A 22,914-nucleotide genomic window follows, 5' to 3' on the forward strand; every position below is an offset into this window, starting at 1 on the left:
TATTTACAAAACATAGTTAGGTTGAAAGAAAAATTATACAATCTTCTGATCAAGAGAAAACTACAATGCCAAAATTAAATTTCTGTTCAAAAATGACTTCCGTAACAGACTGAAACTTGCTTTCGAGTAAACATACAATCCAGAGAGCTCTCTCTTATATATATATATATATATATATATATATATACATAGTCTTACCAAAAATACTGTCCCAAAGTTGTAAGTAAATAGACACAAAATGGTGAGAGATATTTTAATATCAGAATAACATGAGGTGCATGGATGCATTATGAACCAAAATCACAAATAATTATTCGAAATGGCCACCTTTAGCACTGACACACTTCTGAAGTATTCGTGGCCACTCATCAATGGAATTACGCAACACATCAAGTGGAAACTCCGCAGCTGCCTTCTGAAGAGACCGCTTTAAACTGTCAATATTGGGATGTCTCTTCTTGCAAACCATCTCCTGAAGCTTGGACCACAATTTGTAGTCCAAAGCTTTTAAGTCTGGACTGGCAGAGGGCCAATCTGACGTGGAAATGAAGTCAGGAACATTTGCCTCCAACCACTGCTGGGTGGTGCGTGCTTATTGTGCTGGGGCTGAGTCCTGCTGGAAGCTCCAGTTCTCTCCATGGAAGATAGTGTCGGTAAGATTCTTGAATAGTTTCTGAAGCACTGTCTGCTGGTACACTTTGGCTAAAGTTTTGACCCCCTTTTCACAAAAATGGAGATCCGTTGTGCCCTCGTAGCTCACACCCCACCACACCATGACTGATGCAGGATGGTGACCCCTCTGGATCCTGGGGGCCTTGTCAGCAGCTTCCCGAGAGGATGTGGCATACACCCTGTCATTTTGGGCATTGAAAGTCTCCTCAACACTGAAAATTTTTTCATCAGTGAAAAGGATTCGACGGTGCCCATTTGCCGCGTAACGCTAAAGTAACAGCTTTGATTTCCGGAGCCTCTGGATCTTCAGTTCACTTGTCAAGATTTGTCCTTTGCGTCGTTTCTAAGCATGGAGTCTCAGGTCACTGCGTAGCGTACGAGACATCGACATTTTTGAAATCTTTAGCTCACGAGCCATCACTGACTGTTTCCGTACAGGATTTCGTCGCACTCGTGCCGCCACTGCTTTCACAAGTTCTGGTGTTCGTACTGTGCGTGGTCTTCCTTGCCGTGGACGATCTTTAACAGTACCAGTCTCATCAAAGTGCTGGGTAGTGCGGTAGACAAATTTCTTGGAGATTTTGAGCTTCTGGAGGGTTTTGAAAATCTCCCCTGGTGATTTGCCTACCTTGTGCAACGCTACCACGGCCACACGATTTTCGTACTCACCCCATTCCATCTTCAACACTTACAACAGACACCTTTCCACTTGACCAGCTCAACAAGCAAAGACTCACGCTTCACGCTACAGCTCTTGCCGTCTCTCGGTTGTACGGGTGGAAGTACAGCCACCCTCAAACGTTGGGACAGTATTTATGGTAAGACTATGTATATATATATTGTCCATATCCCATCATAAAACTAACCCAGCTTAACTTGGTTTCAATAAACAGGTGACAAAGTATTCAGTAATGGTCGACAAAATTTCTAATAACCACATCCAAAGGAAAATTTACATAACATCTTTCCGTAAATATCTATTCGTGCTTCTGTCATATTTTCACATCTGCATTATGTTCTCTAGAACTCATGAGGTATACTACCCTCGTCTGGGCCAACCTCCAATAACATTCATAACTAAATATAAGGGGAGCCTTTCTCTACCCAATACCAAAGCCATATCTCGGCCACAAATTACAAATGTCCACGTGGAATTCCTTAACATAACAGGGGACTCTGTCTACCCTTTTTGGCTACTCACATTGCAAAAGCAAAACAATAGACCTTTACAATAAATGAATTTCTATAAAAACATATACTCGACCGGTCACCTATTATAACTATTTCAAAATTATATATAAATAAAACCTAAATAAGAGAAACCAATAAACGTTCCGGATACTCAGACTTTAAAAACGGACGTGAAACTATATAAGCTATCAGATTTAAAAGACATCCTCTGACCAGAGGTATGCTCTCGGATTTAAGTATCAAAGAAACAAATTTATTTAAATGAACCTCCTGACCAGGAGAATTCAGAATGATTTAAGAATAATTACTCGACGAGAAGGATGTATATCTTGAATTTATATCGGAGTCACACTGACCAGTGCCAACTTCGATAGAATTTATGAATCAAAATTTTAAATTATTAAGATTAAATATGTATGAATCAAATTATTTATATGCTCGCTAAATCCCCTTTAAGGATCATGCTGACCAGCACAAATCCTGAAAGGTGGCTTACGGAAAACCTCGGACATTGTGGAAGGGAGAGCTGACCAGCCACTCCCCACACAACGCCCGTATTCTCCCAGCCCTGGACCTCGACAAGCGATTTAATCACCTAACGATTCCGGAATCTACTGCTATACTCATTATTTTGCCAGCGAGACCGCTGGTATTTATACTTGCGGGATTGCGCAATTCTATTTCCCAACAAAAGATTTCGACAAACTGAAAAGTTATTTTTAGCATCCAACAATTACCCCTTCCAAAAAGGCATATCCAGAAACACAATGCAAGCTAAACTTATTTACAAACCCACGCAGCGCCGAACGAAAAAGAACCCATTGTTGTTAAGAAAGAAAAATAATGCAAGCTTCAACTTGCTTCGCGTTCTTTTTCGCTTGGCAGAAACTGCGTTACAATTTTAACAAAGATAAAATATACATTCAAAAGATTAAAACTCCAAAAGAATTTATACGAGGGCTATCGAAAAGTAATTTAAATATTAAAGAAATTTACCAAAATTTTTCAATCGTTACAGAATTTTAAGGAAATAATTCTTCTATAGTTGAGAATTCCTCTTTAACTTTACTCAAATCTCAAAGTTAGGAGAAAACTCGATTCACAGCTACCCCCTTCAATTATCGGGCCCTAAAATGGTAAAATACAATAAGAATAGTAAGATAAGCAGGGAAGTGGGAACTTTTTTTTTTAGGGGGAGGGCAGATTTACAAATAAACCTACAAATTTTTGCAATCTCTTTTTACAATGTAGGGTAATGATAAGCCTAAGCACATTTTTGAAAATAACTCTCAAACTTGTTATTGCAAAATGAAATAATGGTTGACACACAACGTGTGAATATTCAAGAAACGTGCATTGGAATATATAGGGTTACCAGATCGCTGTAAGGTAATTGTAGGACATGCTGTCCCAAAATGTAGGATATTAAGTCAAAATGTAGGACACAAAACATTCTTAATAAATAATACATATTTCTATAGAACACGTTAGAAAGTAGTTGAAAAATGACACTTTTCAGTTTTAAGAAATAAATGAATTCTTAATGAATTTTTAAATGCAATCATACAAATAACACCTCTTATACAACACCTCTTACTACATGATTTAAGTGGTACTTCTCAGAGGAGACAATTTCTCTCAAAATCTCAGGTTTAGTCAAACTATATTTATATTAGAGTGGACAGTCAATTTGAAATTATAGGAACCAGTATCAAACGAACATTTTACAGACTTTAGGAAAAAATAATTTCTCTCGGGAGTCTGTTGTGCTGATGGTAATGAAAGTACTCTCTCAACATTTGAATTATGACCTGTAATGGTTTTATTCTGGGCAGTTTTAAGTTCAATCACAGGGTGTCTACCAAAATAACACATCCAGAATTCTTGAAATTTTCTGGACTCTTCCAGACCTTTTTTCCGTTTTTCTTAACGTTTATTTTTTCGACCCCTACTTAGGTAAAGCTGGAAATTAATAATTAAGAAAATAAATATTTATTTAATGAAAACCCCTACCAAAGGGACAGTTAACACAAAAACTGAAGCTGAATTTAAGAAGAGAATTACATTTGCTTTCTCGTATTAATGCATCCTCAACTGTGTTTGGCAGACAAGCGAGGCTTTCGCGTCTGGACTCACGGCCAGTTTAATCTTATGTAGGGCTTGTGTCAGTTGTCATACGTTTGTGACTGTCCCTTCATCCATCTTATATTACCACCATTCATCTTCATCGTCGCGATTAGCCAAAAGGACAGAAAAAAGTTAAGTAAAATAAACTAAATCAAACAATCAGTCATTATGATAGCAAACATTCTTGACCACAAGAATAATTTATTACCTTTTTATTGACTTCTTGATTTCTTTAATATTTCTTGACTACCATAACTTTCTTGACTGACAGACACCCTGAATATCTTTCTTCTCTATAGCCCTGCTTTACAATCAAATTATATTGAATATTGAATAACAATGGGCAACACCTTGTTCCATCAGTATAAACCCTAAGCAAGAAATTCTGCTCAGGCATTGAACAGTGACGTTATCAGAAAGTGGTCCCAAAACTTTGTTCATTAAGTGCTTCCGTATTCCCGTTTGTTTAATAGCAGGACAAACTTTTTCTAACAATCAAAATAAATTTCACCATTGAGTTTGGAAGCGCAGTCCATAGACTTGTAACTTGCATGATTTTTTTCTGTTTCCTATTTTTATAATTAATATTATGTAACGCTCAAAATGTAGGACATTTATGATATTTTTCAAATTCCTCCCGGACGCCGGACATAAGGTTAAAATGTAGGACATGTCCGGGAAAATCCGGACATCTGGTAACCCTAGGAATATAGTATATTTTTTTTTAAAAAAAAGGAACGTCTCTCTCAAAATAGTCCGATCATTCACATGGTTGAATGATTGATTGATTTGCTTTATTTTACTTTACTTTTGGCTAATTTGCGAAGATGGGGATGAGTGACGATATAATGAAATTGATAAATGCACACTTACAAAATTCCTTTCCTATGCCGGGATTCGCAACTCGCAGCGCGATGTGCTAACCATTCCATCACGGGGGCCGGCCAGTCACACGGTGTTGCAGTGTCCGTTTGCCTCGCATGATCGGGGCAAACGGACACTGGATGATTTGGAAACTATCATCAAAGGAATTACACACGAAATGTAGGCCAATGCCATCGTCAGAGTGAACATTCTTAAGAACTGCAGTGGCGTGCCCAGGATTTTCGAAACGGGAGGGGGGGGTTACCGCATACTTATGTTGGTAGTCTGTCTTCATTTTGCCATATTTTCCTGCCTTTGACGTTCTTTTGTTAGGAATACCAGGCAAAAAGGGGGGGGGGGGCTGACTACATACTACATACATTAAAACCATAATGGCCACACGATTCCATACTTCAGTAAAAATGCCACAAAATGCCTCCTTATCGATACCTTTCCACGTATTTCTTAGCATTTCTCACAGGCGTCATTGCAAAGTGCATTAGTATCTCTTTATTGAAATGTAATGCACTAACGATAGGCAAAATTTGTTTACTTTGCTAGGCAAGTGGCGGGCTAAGTTCGCGGACCTGAGTAAAAGCTGAAGCAATATGGCAACCAGTGACGTGCTCTCACATCTTTAATTATTTTCAAATCACAATATTTATTGTCTTGTTGAAGTCACAGTTCATATGCAACACTCTCTTTCACGAGCTTCTCGCCCCTCCGTGCGATCAGCGGGCAAAACTGAAAGAAGCTACTCTAGCTGGCTTTTCCTCCGCCTAACCAGTTTCAGGTATAGACAGTCGCCGGAAGGGAAAGGGAACATTTCTGCCTTGCCCTCTCGCCCCCGCAATGGTTGATTACACCACAACTTTTTTACACGTTGTATAATATGCATGTATAATATGGGATGTAGTTTTATTATTATTTATGAAATCGGAACGAATTATGTGCAGTCAAAACATTTTTTTCCAATATAGAAGATATAATGATTAAATAACAAATATTTGCTCACATACTCTCTCACTCTCGTTTTAGTAGTGTTTTATTTAAATATACTAATCTCTTGACCTCCAATGAAAACGATTGCTTATGGAAATAATTTGATTTTTTGCTATTTAGCGTTGCTTTTTCATCACTACCTAATCTCAGCCATGACGATGAACGTTGATTAAATTAAACGGGTGAAGAGTGGTTACATCGAAACACTCATGCACAGGCCAGGACTCGAGCCCGGGTCCTTCTGCAAGGAAATCGTGAGATGGAGGATTCAGGGAAATTAAGCAACATACAATCTTTAAGAAAACATTAATCTTATGCAAAGATGGTGTTTCGAAAGTCCAATTGAAAAATACCAATGCGGAAAAATGCAGTTTGCTTTACGGATACTCACGTATGAATGTTGATTGATTGATTGAATTGGTGTTTTAAGTCCGCTTTTTGCACAGAAAGGCTAATTGGGACTGGACCTTCAGTTTAAAGTGGGATCCGAACCACTATGTGCCTACACCGGGTATCGAACCCGAGACCCCTTGAATACAAGGCAACGGCGTTACCAGTAGGCCATCGGGGAGGCACGTATGAATGTTGACGTGTGTGTGGGGGGGGGGGGGTCGGGGTGGCGATGCATTGAAATGTGAATTACGATGGTGATAAATGTAATGGTCTCAAGTTAGGAGAGTTATGTTGTACTGTAGGATACAAAAATGGAATTTATCCATCAATATTTTCGTTCATTTTCCCACATATGCTACGAGTTCTTGAACATTGGGATAGGCAATTTACCTGGTAATATTTATGCATCCCACTCTACATATGAGTGAGTATAAACATTTTGAATAATTCTGCACTCAACAATGAACATAGATTTCTACCAGTGGCGTGCCCAGGATTTTCGAAAGGGGGGAGGGTACGTGTACTTTATTTTCGTAGCAATTTGCCATTCTTTCCTGCCTTCGGCTTTCTTTTAGCAATACTTGCCCTAAGGCGGCGGAGGAAGGTTGTGACCCCCATCAACCCTCTTTGGGCACGCCACTGATTGCTACCCAAAGTATCGACGTCACTGATGGCAACTTATACGAGTATTCGCAAGAAAGAGTGGTCCATCTAAGAGTACAAATAGTGATTTACTGATAGAGAAACTAGCAATTCTGTTTAAAGATGACATACCTTGTACACCCAGCCTTGAGCTGCCTCGTCATATACTTGTCCTCTTTTTAGCTTCACAGAATACTCGTACTCTCGACGAGCTCGCCAAACACAACCCGGCTTGAATAATTTGGTCACATTTTGGAAACATTCTTCACATAGATGGTCAGGTGATGGGCCATGTTGGTCTACCTGCAATAAAAATAAATTAGTTAAAAACACAAAGCCAATTAAGTAAACACAGTATCGGTACAGACCCGAGACCACACTCTTAACTTGTCAAATTATATTTTTCCAGTAGTTTTGAGCATAAATTAAGTAAAATTTATGGTCAAAGCTTTTTCTTGAGTTTGATTGGTGGATATGATGTGTATCATTATGACACAATGGAACTCAAGGACGACAAACCACAGTGTGATATTTTCAATCTGACATTAATATCAGTACATTTCTTTATTGATTCGAATATGATAATTTAGGCTGCACATAATTGTTGCACTCACACTTACATTTTCCTTCAAAATTTATAAATAAAGAGTTGATATTGTAATACAGGTGTCTACAAATGATTGGAGTGGTTTCACATATTATTTATCACTATAGCATTATAGCATAGCAACAAATTATAATTTGTTGGAATGTGATGTTTACATTCTCATTTATGCTATTATTTGTTTCCGTGGATAGGTTAGGCAGGTCAGGTTTGGTGCTGCTAGCATGTATTTCCCAAGGTGCTCGTTTGCATGTGTTGTACGTTTCCGCTTCCTGCCGCTAAAGCGCAGCAGTACTTAAGATGGCAACAAACAGCGAGAAAGCATATGTCCTCGAATTCCATGTAAGTCGCTCACTGACAACGGTTCATCGACGATTTAGAACGAGGTTCTGTAAAGATCAGGGGCGCCGACTTGTCAAAATTATTGGGGGGGCTCTGATCACTGAAATAAATTAATGAATGACTCATTCTCTCCCATTTTTAAGTTTTGGCCTCAGTGTTCGGAATCTCATAAAAGCCCACGAATTCCTCAAAAATATCAAAATTTTTATTCACAGTTCTAATTCAGAATAGCAATTGTCCACCGATATGTCACAAGTTTCGTCAACCATAATAGCAAAATATTCCCGACTTTTAATATCTGCTACCACGGAGCGCAAAACAGATCTCCCTAATATATCAATGATCTCGTTCTGAATGTCATGTGAGAGCCATTTGTAGCCCAAACGTTCCATCCACTACCCTAGTTCATGCACATCGTCTCTTGAAACTCTTTTTAGTAAACATTTTAACAATACTCATAATCACATACTTAGTATATAGTAGTAAGTCATGTGTTTTGCTGTCTCTGGTCATAGCCCCCCCCAAAATTGATTGTTTAGCGGTCTCAGACCCACAAATTGATGGTCTAGAACATTTCAAATGTGTAATTAAAGTTAAGTTCATGTGGCACAATTCAGAGTAAACTTTACAAGAGAAGAAAATAATACATTAGATCCACTAAAGCAAAATTATTTGGGGGCTCTGCCCCCACATCGTTAACATTGGGGGGGGGGGGGGCTCGAGCCCCCCCGAGCCCCATGGAGTCGGCGCCTATGGTAAAGATCCACCAAGTGCAAACTCCATACGGCGATGGTATGAACAGTACACAGCTACAGGATGCCTCTGTAGGGGAAAATTAACGGGTTGTCCTCCAGTGCCTGAAGAAACAGTTGAGCGTGTACGGCCCAGTTTCGTTCACACAAAGGGGGAACAAATGGAACACTTGTAATATGCCACAAAACTTGTTGAGTATCTCTACAAAACTGTAAAGTTACTTCATGATACGTTAAATAATACACATGAAACCTCTCCAATTATTTGTAGGCACCCTGTACATTACAATTTTAAAACGTAGATATTGTAGATATTTTACATTCATTGCAGAAAAACATCTATTTTTTCAGGAAATTTTACATAACCCATAATTTAAGTAGGAAGTGATAGTTTTACCATACCATTTTAAAATAATTTTGTGTGAATAATGATCCGATTTTCTTTTTTAAGTACATGTGGTGGGATAGAACCCACCGGCAGCCTTCCACCGGGAACGCCACTGTATAAACGTATAAACTGAATTATACACATGATAAGACTAAAAGATGTATGTTTTCTGCCAATTGTTTCACAGGTGTGACAACTCTCCTCGAATGACCCTACACAATAGAAACTTTCGACATGAATAATATCTTTATCACGAAATATTATTGTCATTATTATTAATGCCGAGAATTTGCGCCACAATATATGTAAGATCATGTGTTTGTTGTGTCTTGGCGAATGAAGTTGAAGTTGCTTTAGCCGGACCATGGTTGTTTCTCACGCCATTCTTTATCGCTAGACACGTATTTCTATTACTCAATGAATGTACTTATCTTTTTCTGCTGGTGATAATGCACCACTGTTTATGAATATTGAGAACAATGGTACGTTATGTCCGCGATGACTCAGTCAGTACCCGCCATCAGGCAGCACTGGCTCGTCTCGCCTTCGGTGCGGCTCACCGGAAGTGTGAACTTTGACGCAGCGTCTCACGTTTCTTTCGACACACATTTAACCACGAAGAGTTCCCACGGTCCGTCCCGTAGAAGTTGCTGAAATTCTAAAGCTGCTGTCTCTCAGTTTAATTTCCAATTTAAGAAAAAAACGCCATTGCAGAGCACCCCGTGATGGCGTAGTGGTTACGCTGTCGCCTTATAATCAAGGGGTCCGGAACTCGATCCCCGGTGGAGGCACGTACTGGTTCGGATCCCACTTTAAACTGTGTCCAGTCCCGATTAGCCTATCTGTGTACAAAGTGAACATAGAAGCAAAGTTCCAACTATTGCAGAGACCCTCATGATTGGATCTGAACAATGGATCAATTGTAGTGCTTGGATCTCGAAAACACGAATATACTAGGGATGGCCAGATCCGGATCCTAGCGGATCCGAAATCCGGATCCGGTTGGTTCCGGATCCTAAAATTTTTCGGATCCGGATCCACGGATCCGGTACTTTTGAATCCGGAATTTTCGGATCCGGATCCGTGTTGCCATCCCACATGCGCTTCTTTGGAAAGTAAGAATGTGCTTATAACATATTGTTACCTGCTAATATACATATATATATATAATATACATACATACACATATATATAGTGTGTGTGTGCGCGCGTGCGCGATTTGTAATTAATTAATACACTTACAAGGGAGGTCTAAGTCTCCCCCTTCGATTTCCATGAAACTTGGCAGGTGTATGGAGCCCCACCCTCAAATGTCAAGATGAGGAGAAATTGAAGTGGGGATCTGACCCAAAACCACGTAAATATGGCATAGGAAGAAACAGGGGGCATAGGGCCTCCCTATACACCTGTCAAATTTCATGGGAATCGGAGGGGGACACAGGGGTCAGATGATCCCCACGTCAATTTGTCCTCGTCTTGACATTTGAGGCGGGTTTTGCCCCCTAAAACAGCTTTTTAGCCGAAACAAGAAAAAAAACACGTATTTCTTCCTTTGGGCCCCTCTATACACCTGCGAAGTTTCATGAAAATTGGAGGGGGACACAGAAGTCAGATCCTTACTTCAATTTGTCCTCATCTTGACATTTGAAGGGATTTTGCCCCCTAAAACAGTTTTTTAGCTGAAACAAAAAAGCAAAAAACACGCATTTCTTCCTTCTGCCCCTCTATACACCTGCAAAGTTTCATGGAAATCGGAGGGGAACACAGGGGTCAGATCCCCACTTCAATTTGTCCTCATCTTGACATTTGAGGGGAGGTTGCCCCCTAGAACAGATTATTAGCCGAAACAAAAAAAACACGTATTTCTTCATTTGGGCCCGTTTATACACACACCTGCCAAGTATCATGGAAATCGGAGGGGGACACTGGTCAGATCCTCACTTCACTTTGTCCTCATCTTGACATTTCAGGGGTTTTGCCCCCTAAAACCGTTTTTTAGCTGAAACAAAAAAACCCGGATTTCTTTCATTGGGCCCCACTATACACGTGCCAAGTTTCATGGAAATCGGAGGGACACAGGGGTCAGATCCTCACTTCAATTTGTCCTCATCTTGACATTTGAGGGGTTTTGCCCCCTAAAACCGTTTTTTAGCTGAAACAAAAAACCCGGATTTCTTTCATTGGGCCCCACTATACACGTGCCAAGTTTCATGGAAATCGGAGGGACACAGGGGTCAGATCCTCACTTCAATTTGTCCTCATCTTGACATTTGATGGGGTTTTGCCCCCTAAAACCTTATTTTTAGCTGAAACAAAAAAAAAACTCGTATTTCTTTCTTTGGGCCCTACTATACACCTGCCAAGTTTCATGGAAATCTGAGGGGGACACTTAGATAACCTCCCTTGTTAGTCTTACACTTTGTAATTATATAACACTGCATATATTATAATGTTTTATTTTAATTTGTAAAACTGTAACTGTAGAACAATTGTATAATTTTTGTATAACATTTCTATCTTGTTATATGTGTTAAAAGTTTCATCCTGGAATGGAATGTCTCACATTTATGTGTGTTTTCATTTCCAAGACATTCGAATGAATACATATTCGTTTCAATGGCATTTACAAAATCATTTCTGACATTTTATGTTAAACAAGTAAGATTATTTTTGTGCACGAGTGTGTTAGCCGATGCGTAGCAAAGTATTTTAGGAACAACACTTGAAAAAAATTCTTGTAGGACTAACTAATGAAAAATTTCTTTGTAATCGAAGATCATAATACCTTTTAAGGTGTGGTAATATTATAATGGGATTGAGATACGAAACTCTCGGATCCGGATCCAGATCCGAAACTTTCAGACTCGGATCCGGATCCGAAATTTTCGGATCCGGAACTCTCGGATCCGGATCCGTTTGGCCATCCCTAGAATATACGTCAAAATCGTCAAAGCAAATACATGTTAAAATCATGGATCATCTGCCACCGGTACCCCTGATTTTGACCCAATTTGTGTCATGTATTCCTTTTTTGAGAAAAAATATACCAGTCTAAAATTACGGCCTTTTGAAAATTTCAGTTTTCTGGAAAACGAGCTAGAAATATAATCGATTATCGTCTTCTAAGAAGAGTTATAGACCTCAGAGAACGCTCGTTTTGTAGGTCCTAGATTTTGGAATATTATGCCAGGCTCAAAAAACTGGTTTCAAATTATCAATAATTGAACAATTTCTTTTTTTTTTTTTTAAAAAAAATACCTATTTCCGATTTTGTTCCAATTTTCATATTTTCTAGTTACATACCTATTCACGTACCGGTAGCTCAGATGTTAAGAAAAAGAAGTCGATAGGGTGTCTGACTACCATGCGAGAGACCCGGGTTCGATCCCCGGCGGGGGAGGTTGAGGTATTTTTAAGAAACATATCAAGCACTTCAGTCGCTTATTATTGGACATCAGTGGTGGCGATTGGGGGGATGTTTTGGCAGTTGTCTCCCATTTGTTGCCACTTTTGTTCCCCTTCCAGTTTTGGCACCTTGGCCCCACAGTTTTGGGAGTCAATCTCCGCTACTGTTAGACAACAAAGGGTGGCTGGGGTCGCCACTTACTCTTGACTTAATTGAAAGTGTATTGTTACGTTTATTAAATTGTTTGAATTGTTGTTTTAAGTCTACTTTATGCGCATAAGTCCCAGAAGTAAGGGGGCACTCTGGAATAAGGAATAAATACACATTTGCCTCCACCGGGTATCGAACCCGGGACCCTTTGATTAGAAGCCGACGACGCTACCATCGCGGAGGCCCTTTGTGTTACGTTTAGTTTTAGGCGAATTGTGGGGGCCATCTCCCCTTTCATGGCAGGGGCAAACTGGTCCATTGAAGCAGTGGGCTGAGCTTTCCTGCGTGAAAATTATTTGAGCCCCTTTATCAAGAGAATCTATACTAGCGAATAATATATAGTTTTCCTATACCTCCAAAAAGTTGTCTTTTCCACTTCTGATGAAGGATCGAAAAGTTTCAATACACCAAGGAAGGGACGCAATATTTGACAAACACTGCCAGGATTAACAACTTAAGAATGCTGAGGAGGTGCGGAACGAAGTTCCTTTTTTTTATATATGGGGGAGTGCTATCTTGAAAATAAAGAAAACATGATACATGCATGCATGCCTTAGCCATATCAAGCTTCAATGTAATAATACCAATGAAACTGAAGACTGCTATATTTTGGCTTGCCTTGACCACAGCAACTATATGTTTTATAATGTGATACCAACAAAGCTGTTCGAGGTAGAGCAATGACATATATTGCATCTTACACTACAAGGAAGTGGCCTATACAGTGTAAACATGTAAACACAGAGGTAAGGTAATCCTGTGCATATAGCACCGTGCCATGAAGGCACGTTTAGAAGATGTGGGGTAGGCCCCCTCACATTCTCGATCTAGGTCATTTTGGAGGTGATGTGATCAGCACCACGCTCCGACCGCCTATAACCCACCCACCCCAGGTTGCCTCCCAGGTATCCATTGATTTGAGGCTGCGTGTGCCCCAGAGCCGCTTTATGCGGGGACAAGGCCTGAAAAATTCCAACCTTCGGTCACTCACCCGGGGAATCGAATGCAGGTTTCCCGCGTGGCAGTTAGACGCCTCAACGACTAGACAATTTGACTGAACTATGTAATGGAATACACAGAAATCTATTCGTTCTTTTTAAAAACACGCTTTTTGACCCGTTGCAGTACAACCATCATGAATTACGTAATTAGCATTGATAGTATTTAACACTGCCCCAGATGTTTTGTCTTGTTAAAATCGCCTTGTGACACACCATCTTTGACAACGAACTGGGCCACTTCTTCACCAATTTTGGACTTCTTCGTAACAGCCCTTGAAAAAGGTACCAGACATTTTACGTAGAAGTGTATATAGACATAAAATCTATTTTAGAAGCTACCCTTCACGATACAATCGCGTTAAATAATTGCCCTAGTACGAACTGAATTTCTGTTGCATTGAGACTGGAAGAAGAAAGGAAGAACAAGTAGGCAGGAAATGAAACGGTTTCTTGTCGGCAATGCTCAAGAAAAGAAAACACATAATAACTCACACTAAGCTGTACGTGATTATCGAAAATCAAGCTGGCAAGCTGAATAAACAATTCTTAACAACAATGCAGACGAAAGAAAGACAAAGCCCCCCCCCCCCATCTTTGTAGACTTTGTCCCCAGCACAGGAAAGTAAATGCGGCTTCTCTTTAAGGTTAAGGCTAGTTTCTTTCGTACAACAGTGGTCTCACTTCTATACCTAACATTCAAAGCTCAAGATGAAAAGGTTTTACTAAGTTATAACGCAACATGGCGCTAAAATTTAATAAGTGTTTTTGGTTGAAATTAGATTTTGAAAAAGGAGTACGGAAGGGGGGCGCGGAAGAAAATTAAGGGGTTATAAACATTCCTCTTCCCAACCCAGTCCCAACCAAAAGGTTTGTCCTCACACCCCTAGTTAAGCAGTCACAATATTTTTAATATCTGTGGCGAAAACGTTCTCCTTTGTCATTTTGTTGGACATGGTAACTAATTGCTGTAACCTACAGCCTGTAAATCACTAAAACAATATTACTTGCAATAAAATATTGCTATAACTTTACCATTCGAATTACATGAACTTTTCACAGATACCTCGGGGGAGAGGGGAGGCAATTGTCCTCTCTGGCCCCACCCTCTCGCCGGCGAGTATGGTTCCATCCCTCCTAATTCTTCGAAGGCCAAGGTACGCGACCCCTGCTCCCTTTCCCGCGGAAAATACATTTTCTGACTACTCAAAAAACTACAACAATTATTTATGAATACCTGAAAAAATAAATTAAAGCACTCGGGATAGGGGGACAGTCTAGCCTTTGCAACTTGCACCAAGATCTTCGGGGGAAGGGATTGCCCCCTCTTTTAACGGAAATACTACTTTTACTCTGTCCTGAGAATCTGTGGGGCAATTTGCGCAGAGACTTGTTCGTTCGCTTGCTCCTGAGATTCCCGGGACAGAGTAAAAAATAACATTTGACAAATGCTCTCTAACAATACATATTTCGCTTGTTCTAAATAATAACTGTGCATCGTTCCAACTGTGCAAACTATTTATCAATATTTGAAATGAAAATAAAACCCTTTCAAGGACCTCAGGAAAGGGTTGGCCATCCCTTGAATCGGCCTTTGGTGGCCATGGTTAATTTCAGACCGATGCACAAAGCATCGTTTCTATGTTAGAGCATTATTGAATCGCGGATAGGTACTATTGCTCTTGTCTACTCTTACGGCGGGCGACCTACATGATGTCAAGGGAAGCAGGGAGCGGGGTATACGCCGCAGACCAACCAGACAACAGCGGTGGCGCCGAGAGATACGACGTGGCGGGAAGAATTACTACGCGGACCTCCTCCTACAGGCTGCCGCGTTTCTTATCGCGCTGTATTGGTCGCTTCCCCGCTTGCTAAATCCCTTGCCAGCATGTATAGCGGCCGCCGTAAGACTGGACAAGAGCTATGGTGATGCCCGTAGCTAGAATTGATCTCCAAGGGGGGCTCACGGGTTATCAGGGGGGGGCTTTGTAAAGCAAGTCCATTTTTCAAAAGTTTAACATTATTAAATTAAGGTAAATTGAGTGTGAGGGGGGGGGGGGCATTAAGTTACATAGAATTTAGAAATATCATACAAATACTACATTTTTCTGTATCTCTTAAAACATCGGTTGAAATGTTAATTGACTGCTACCGATAACATCCTAAGGACTGCTACTGATATCATCTCTTACTACACACTCCATACAACTTTTGATGATACAGATATTTATATCACACAAAAGAAAATACACAATATTCAATCATAGTGCCTATAAGTACATTCAAAGACCTGCCGAAGCAATGAAACTCCCCTTAGTTCCCAAAACTTGGGAGCTGTTGACCTTTGACGTACATGTGGAAGGAATTTGGATGATGACGTCAAAGTCATAGATTTTTGTCTAACCGGGAGGCCACAACAGGGGCAGCGAAGGAACAAATTCAACTAATCAACTTCAAGATATCATATCATATCTTAGTCTGTCAGATAGATTGTTCTGCAAATGACACTAACAAAGTAAACGGATTGAGAGAATTCTGTTTATTTTCCACACAACTTTCTTTTCCTTCTCGATAAAAATAAGAGGTAAATTGTGGAGAAGTTGCCTCAGAGCATTTATAAATATGTTTAAATTCAATGGGATTATTATTAATAAAAGTTGTAACTTTTCACGTCTACGGAGAACAATTCACGCATAATTTCAAGAGACAATAATTCACGCAGAATTCCCGGTGAGTAGCCACCCTGAAGAACTTTCTAAAGTTTAGAGAAGAGAATCTTCCAAATACTTGCCGCTCCTTAGACTTCTTCTTATAATTAACGTGAATGTAATAGCTGCTTGTTCATTTTCTGTGAATTTATCCTTTACCAAAGTTGTGAGCAAAATTATATCTGCTGTCTACATTTTCACTCTTCACTGCAGACAAATTATACAAAATAGGTTTACTTAATGCCAAGGGGGCTCACGGCAGTGCCAGGGGGGACTGATGGCAGTGCCAGGGAGGGGGCAGCTCCCCATGGCCCCTGCCTGGCTATGGTGTAGTTGAAAATATCAGATTTTTGCTATATTTTTCGCTGTATGCACGTGAACACACAAAAGATCACAAATACGAAAATTTAAAGTCCCTAACTATAGCACACGCCTTCATAACAATTCATGAAACGCCCAACACGTGTTTCTCAATTTGGGCTGCATTCCTTTTTGAAAATGCCACCGCTCATACTATCACATTAGTAATCTTAATATTACAGAGATAGGAATTGAAGACATAGAAAAAGCCATTAAAAATTTAAAACCTAAGAAATCAGCCGGACCGGACAAGATACCGCCCTATGTAGTTAAAGGTTGCAGTGATGTGTTGAAATACCCATTTTATCTAATTTTCAATTTAATTCTTGCAAAGCACAAATTCCCTGAAAAATGGAAAGCCACTGCAATTTGTCCACTTCCCAAAACCAATAACACTAATGACGTAGAAGACTACCGACCAATAAGTATATTATCAGCCCCAGCAAAAATATTCGAAAAAATCATGCACTGCTACATATTTACTCACGTCAAACCTGTAATATCATCGTTTCAACATGGCTTTGTACCACGTAGATCAGTGTTGACCAATCTCTCCGATATTACCAATTTTATAAGTTCAACCTTGGACGAAGGAGGTCAAGTTGATGCAATATATACAGACTTCTGCAAAGCGTTCGACTTGGTTAACCACGATATCCTATTAAGTAAATTAGCATGCTTCAATATTTCTGAATCACTGCGTCAATTGTTCGCTTCCTATTTGCAGAACCGTAAGCAGTACGTGACGTATAAAGGCCACACATCTTCAGAGATAACAGTCACCTCTGGAGTACCTCAGGAGTCTAACCTTGGGCCACTTCTTTTCACATTACTTATTAACGATTTGCCTGATTCAATTGAAAATTCACACAAATTGCTTTTCGCAGATGACCTGAAATTCTACAGGAAAATAAGCAAACAAGATGATAGTGTTCAACTTCAAAATGATATTACAAATTTAGAAACGTGGACAATAAACAATGATTTAACACTAAATATCAATAAATGCCATTTTGTATCATATACTCGAAAGAAAAACCCAGTTGAATTTCAGTGTCAAATATACAACTATACTCTAGCAAGAAATTTTTTAGTCAAGGATTTAGGGGTTATTTTTTATTCAAATCTTACTTTTAATAAACACGTAGAACAAATAATTAGTGAAGCGTTCAAGAGCCTTGGGTTCATTCTTAGAATGGGAAGGGATTTCAAGAGTATATACACACTAAAAGTTTTGTATTATTCGTATGTAAGACTAAAACTCGAATATGCATCTGTTATATGGAATACAGACACAGCAAAGTACAGTGAAGCAATTGAAAGAGTTCAATCACGATTTCTTAGATTTTTAAAATACAAATTGCAGAAAGTTTACCCCACATTTGAACACTACGACAACCTAATATATGAAAGTAGGTTTACGAAGCTGTGTCATAGAAGAACGTTACAGGAAATAGTATTCTTGTGGAAGTTGTTAAATAACGAAGTAGATGCTGAACATCTACTCTGCCAGATAAATTTTCGAATACCGTCGTCGAAAACAAGACTCAAGAACGAAGTTTTTCTTATAAAGAAGGCTAGATCGGAAATTAAAAACAAATCTCCGTTGTGGAGAATGTGCACCAGTTACAATAAATTGTTAATCAAGAATAACACCATTGACATCTTTTCTATGAACCTAAGGGACCTCAGTAAAGCCACTATTAACACAATGGCCTAAGCTTAAACACATAATTTCCTAATGAAATGATATGTGATCAAGTGTGTGTGTATATATATAGGAAATAATTTTAAATGTATTTTTATGTAGGTGTGTGTATAATATATATATATATATATATATATATATTGATGAAGTACCTTACCGTACCCGACGTCACGCTACAATATATATATATATATATATATAACAGAAATATATGTAATCATATTCACTAGTATCCTTCATATGGGCTCTGTAATTAGGTATGTACCTGTTGAGTTCGATAAATAAATAAATAAATAACTTGGTCACTTTGGTACCCATTTATTTGAGGCTGGGTGAAACCCAGAGACACCGCTGAAAAAGTTTCCGCCTTAAATCACCTACCCCGGGAATCGAACTCGGATCTTTGCTGATTTATATGTGTACCAATAGATCACATGCGCGTCATTACCTTTGAATTGCCGTACCAATAATGAATTTTCAATTACACGCGTCCTTCGTCCCCTCTCTGCTAACGACGCTCTTTATACATGCAAACATTATCACAGCTAAGAAATAGATTACTTACTACAAGCCCATACACGACGAAAATTTTTGGACCAAGATCTTCCGTAAAGATGTGGTGACGTTCTGTCCCTAAACGTTTATCACACGTACGGCACTGCATCTCACGCAAATTGGTTTCACTCAATTTCAATAACCTAACAACCCTTCCAACTGCTTCTTCATACTTGTGCACGCCAGGCAGCGTTGCCAACCTTTGGACACAATAATACCGTACGCAAAACAAGTCAGCTTCTTTGCGGGCGATGGTCTTTTGTTTTATGTCGATCGTTGACGTTCATGTTTAAACTCAGTGGGGGCAAGCCACCAAATGTTTTGCAGCTCTGTGAATGCCTCTTCCTTATCACAAGTGTTACTATGATTATTGTTGTCGTTGTAAGACATTCATTGTTGACAGGGTGCAATATCACTGCAGAGATTCGTCGGGGGGAAGGAGCAATCAAACACACATACACAATACTTATATATGTGTGTGGGCGGGGGTATGGGTGTGTGTCAATTACTAAATAATTAAATAATACTTTAAATGCCGCCCCAACCCACTCACGACCGGATCAAGAAAGTGTGGGGCGTTATCCCCACACCCCCTATACGCCTTTATGGCGTGGTGCTAAGTACAGGGGAGCACTTTGCTTTACTTTAATACTTTAAAGTATACAATATATTATATCGACTGTCCTTCATTCCAAATTCGATTGCAAATTGAAGATATTTAATATACTACTAATGCTATGAACAATGAATTGTGTGACTAGGGGGAGTGGCAAAAATGAAGAGGCAGACATTTCGAAGAAAATAATTACCTACATAAAATTCACATCTAAAACTAAATTCGTGTTTTAATTTTTATATTTATATACATTGCGGTAGCTGACGAAAAGCGATGAGAAATGGAGAGAGAAAAATTACAAGTGGGGCTATTTTCTGTGTTCTGGTCATAGGCGGAATTTCGTCAGCCCATTGGGGAGGGGGGGTGTAACTAGCGCTAATATTATGCATGCTTTTATCCATGACAAAAATTATCATCGATATTATCCTTGGGAAACAGGTGATCCCTGTTAAAATTGTATAGATATCGAGTGCCTCTTTTATAAAATAAATAAATACACTCTTGTAGAAGGTTGCAAATTTATAAAATAACACACATCTTCTTTGGAATAAAGTACTATAATTTTAAAATGATATAATATTAATGGACAGTCCTTCCTTCGTGGTAATGAACAAATTATAATGCCGAAGTGCATTTAAAAGTACTAGGTAATGATATAGTAAAACTTCAAATTTCTGTAAATTTTCTACAAAGAAACTTAGCATTCTTCTGATTTCATTACGATTTGCAATGAAAGCTGTTGAACTATCGATATTAAATTTCATGAAGTGGCCTACAGCACGAGCAATGCTTAAGCTGTTTTCCGAAAATCACGTTTCAAAGTGATTGTAGGGTGTCTCTGACTGGCGTAGTTGTAACGTGGTTGCCTTGTAATTAAGGGGTTTTTGACTCGATGTCCGGTGGAGGCACACATTGGTTCGGATCCAACTTTAAACTGTAGGACCGGTCCAGATTAACACATCTGTGGAAAAAGTGGACTTAAAATAAAAAGCTGCAACTCACTCAAAGTGATTGGTGACAACGTCTAAAAGTCTGTAGTACACAATCGCTCGCCAGTACTCTAAAACCGTTTCTGTTCTTTTTTCCCCTTCCTTTTGATAGTCTGTTGCTCCAATTGTTGATAACACAGCGAACTCTTTAAATTTGCATGGGTCTTCTCGTTTTCATTTTGATGAGCTGATGAGCATTTCAAATTCAATTTCAAATTTTTGGCAGAACTTCTGAATGTTGCCCCACAATGTGAAGAAGGAAGTGATTTCACTAATGAACGAACGGTAGTGATCACCATTTAATCAAGCGATTACCCGTAACTAACTTAAATTGCTTCTTCACGATCGCGACACATTCATGCGTACATTTTCCCCACCAAAACTGCTATTCTATTCAAGTCTCTACAATGACAGATAATCAAAGGGTTCAGGGTTGAATAACCTGTTGAGATACGTAGGGGTTTCTATGTAACGAAACTTCGCATTTCCCTAATTTTACTACAACTGAGAAACATTTCGACTATATTCGTGAAGAAAACTTCAAGATTCTACACCAATTACGTATTTGTCTTATCTAAAACTTCAATAGAAGTGCACTGATTTTTGCTCATCTGTATAAATTGCTGAAAAAATCATTGTCGGTCAACTACAATTTCCCTTTCTATGTTTAACAGTGATATGGAAGAAAATTTGTCTTACCCATTAGCCACTTCCACTTAGCCATGTCTATATGCGTTTCATTGCAGCTGTAGCCGAAGACACTGGCAGTTTTCCGTAGGTATCTAATAAATCTCCGTCAACTGAAAATGAACACCTACCCAGGGTGCGATTTATGATTTTATGAGAGGGGAGAGAGGGGATGAAATTAGTTGGTTTGCTAGAAAAATTAAAAATCATTGATCTGAGGATTATGTCAATCACTATTAATCTTAATAATCTTATACAGCTCCCCAGAATATTATTTAGTAGGTTGTAATTAGTTTACATTCATTTAAACCTCGCATGCAGATCTTGTACTATACATGCTTATAATTGGATGTTAATTGCTTAAGTTCTAATCTAACAGAAATCAACGCCATTCTAAGTTTCGTTGATTCTGATTATAGTCCAGCACCGCCTATTGGCAAATCGGAAACCAAATAAGAATAAACAGTAACGTATAGGTTTTACCAACATTTAATGAGCAGCCACGTATAAAAAAAAGCTTAAAATAATGTGTATTTTTATATGTAGATACATATGGGACTCTAAAATTAAATGCACTAAACTGGAACACTATAAGTATTATGACGCTATCGAATTTTAAGAAATTGTCTATTGAAGAAGTGAATTAAGGAAAGAAAGCATCAAAGGTGAGCTATTTCTATGTAGGCTTAATGAGAAATTCCTTTTTTTTATTAAAAGGATTATCAAGAGTGCCTGAAAACAAGGTCTGAATGGAACAAAATATTTAAAAAAATGCACTAATAAGTGATGTCCTAAAAGATACAGAAAGTTGCTATCAATTAGCGAAATATTATTTATTTTTCCTGAAAACTAGGCTTTTAAATTAGGGTCGTCGACCAAATAACTTTTTATAACCCTGGCCAGGAGACTTCAAAAGAAAAACCGATTATGACAGTCGAAGCAGGTTTTATGTGATCATCACTTTGCCTATGCATTCTTTAAATTTCTTTCTGAAATTCAATAGTCTAAGTTTGTTTGGTCGACGCCTGACTTTTACTATTAATAAACTCTCTATTACATAAAAGGAATGATCATTCTGTCATATGTGCCTTAATTTCACAAATAGAATGAGTACAACAACAAAGAGTGATTTTCCGATAATTTCCAAAACATGATTAAGATTTCTAGCTGTTATAAAACCAGTATAAGCACGTATCCTTCCACGATAATCTTCCTGTGGGTTATTTGAAACAACAAACTCCAAAAGAATGAACCTATCCTGAGACTCTAAGAGATATCTGAGATTCCAAGCATCCCTAGACGTGATACATAAGATTCACCCGTCACCAGGAGAGTTGAACGCATCTTTCAACTGCACTGCCTTCGTGCAATGGAAAATCCAAATAAACCCGGCATATCTGCATATACATTGGTGACGCGGTGCAACGTACACAAAGCACTTGGAAAAGAGTGATTTCGCCATTGAACTGTAGTGATCACCATTTAATAAAGCAATTACGCACGATTGAATCACTTCTACAGGATCACGACACATTCACGCTACATTTAGAGGTACATCTTTAAATGTTCCCCACGCAATACAAATCCACAGAAAGTAAATTGACTTATTTGAACTGACGCCTTTTTCCTATCAAAAGCAAAACTGCTATTCCGTTCAAGTCTCTACAATGACGGCATCTCTTTTTCATGTTCGAAAAATA

At 38.8% G+C, this 22,914-nt stretch overlaps 1 protein-coding gene across 1 annotated transcript in view; it reads right to left on the reverse strand.

Moving 5' to 3' along the window:
• Positions 1-22,914, reverse strand: part of LOC145983737 (uncharacterized) — a 105,302-nt gene that overhangs the window by 29,701 nt on the left and 52,687 nt on the right. Inside the window, exon 3 of the mRNA XM_083116786.1 lies at positions 7,024-7,194. Coding sequence (XP_082972912.1) covers positions 7,024-7,194 — 171 coding nt within the window. The remainder of the gene's footprint in view (positions 1-7,023; positions 7,195-22,914) is intronic.

The sequence above is a fragment of the Lepisma saccharinum genome, chromosome 2 (genome assembly GCF_977018435.1).
Source record: "Lepisma saccharinum chromosome 2, izLepSacc3.1, whole genome shotgun sequence".
Lineage (NCBI taxonomy): Eukaryota > Metazoa > Arthropoda > Insecta > Zygentoma > Lepismatidae > Lepisma > Lepisma saccharinum.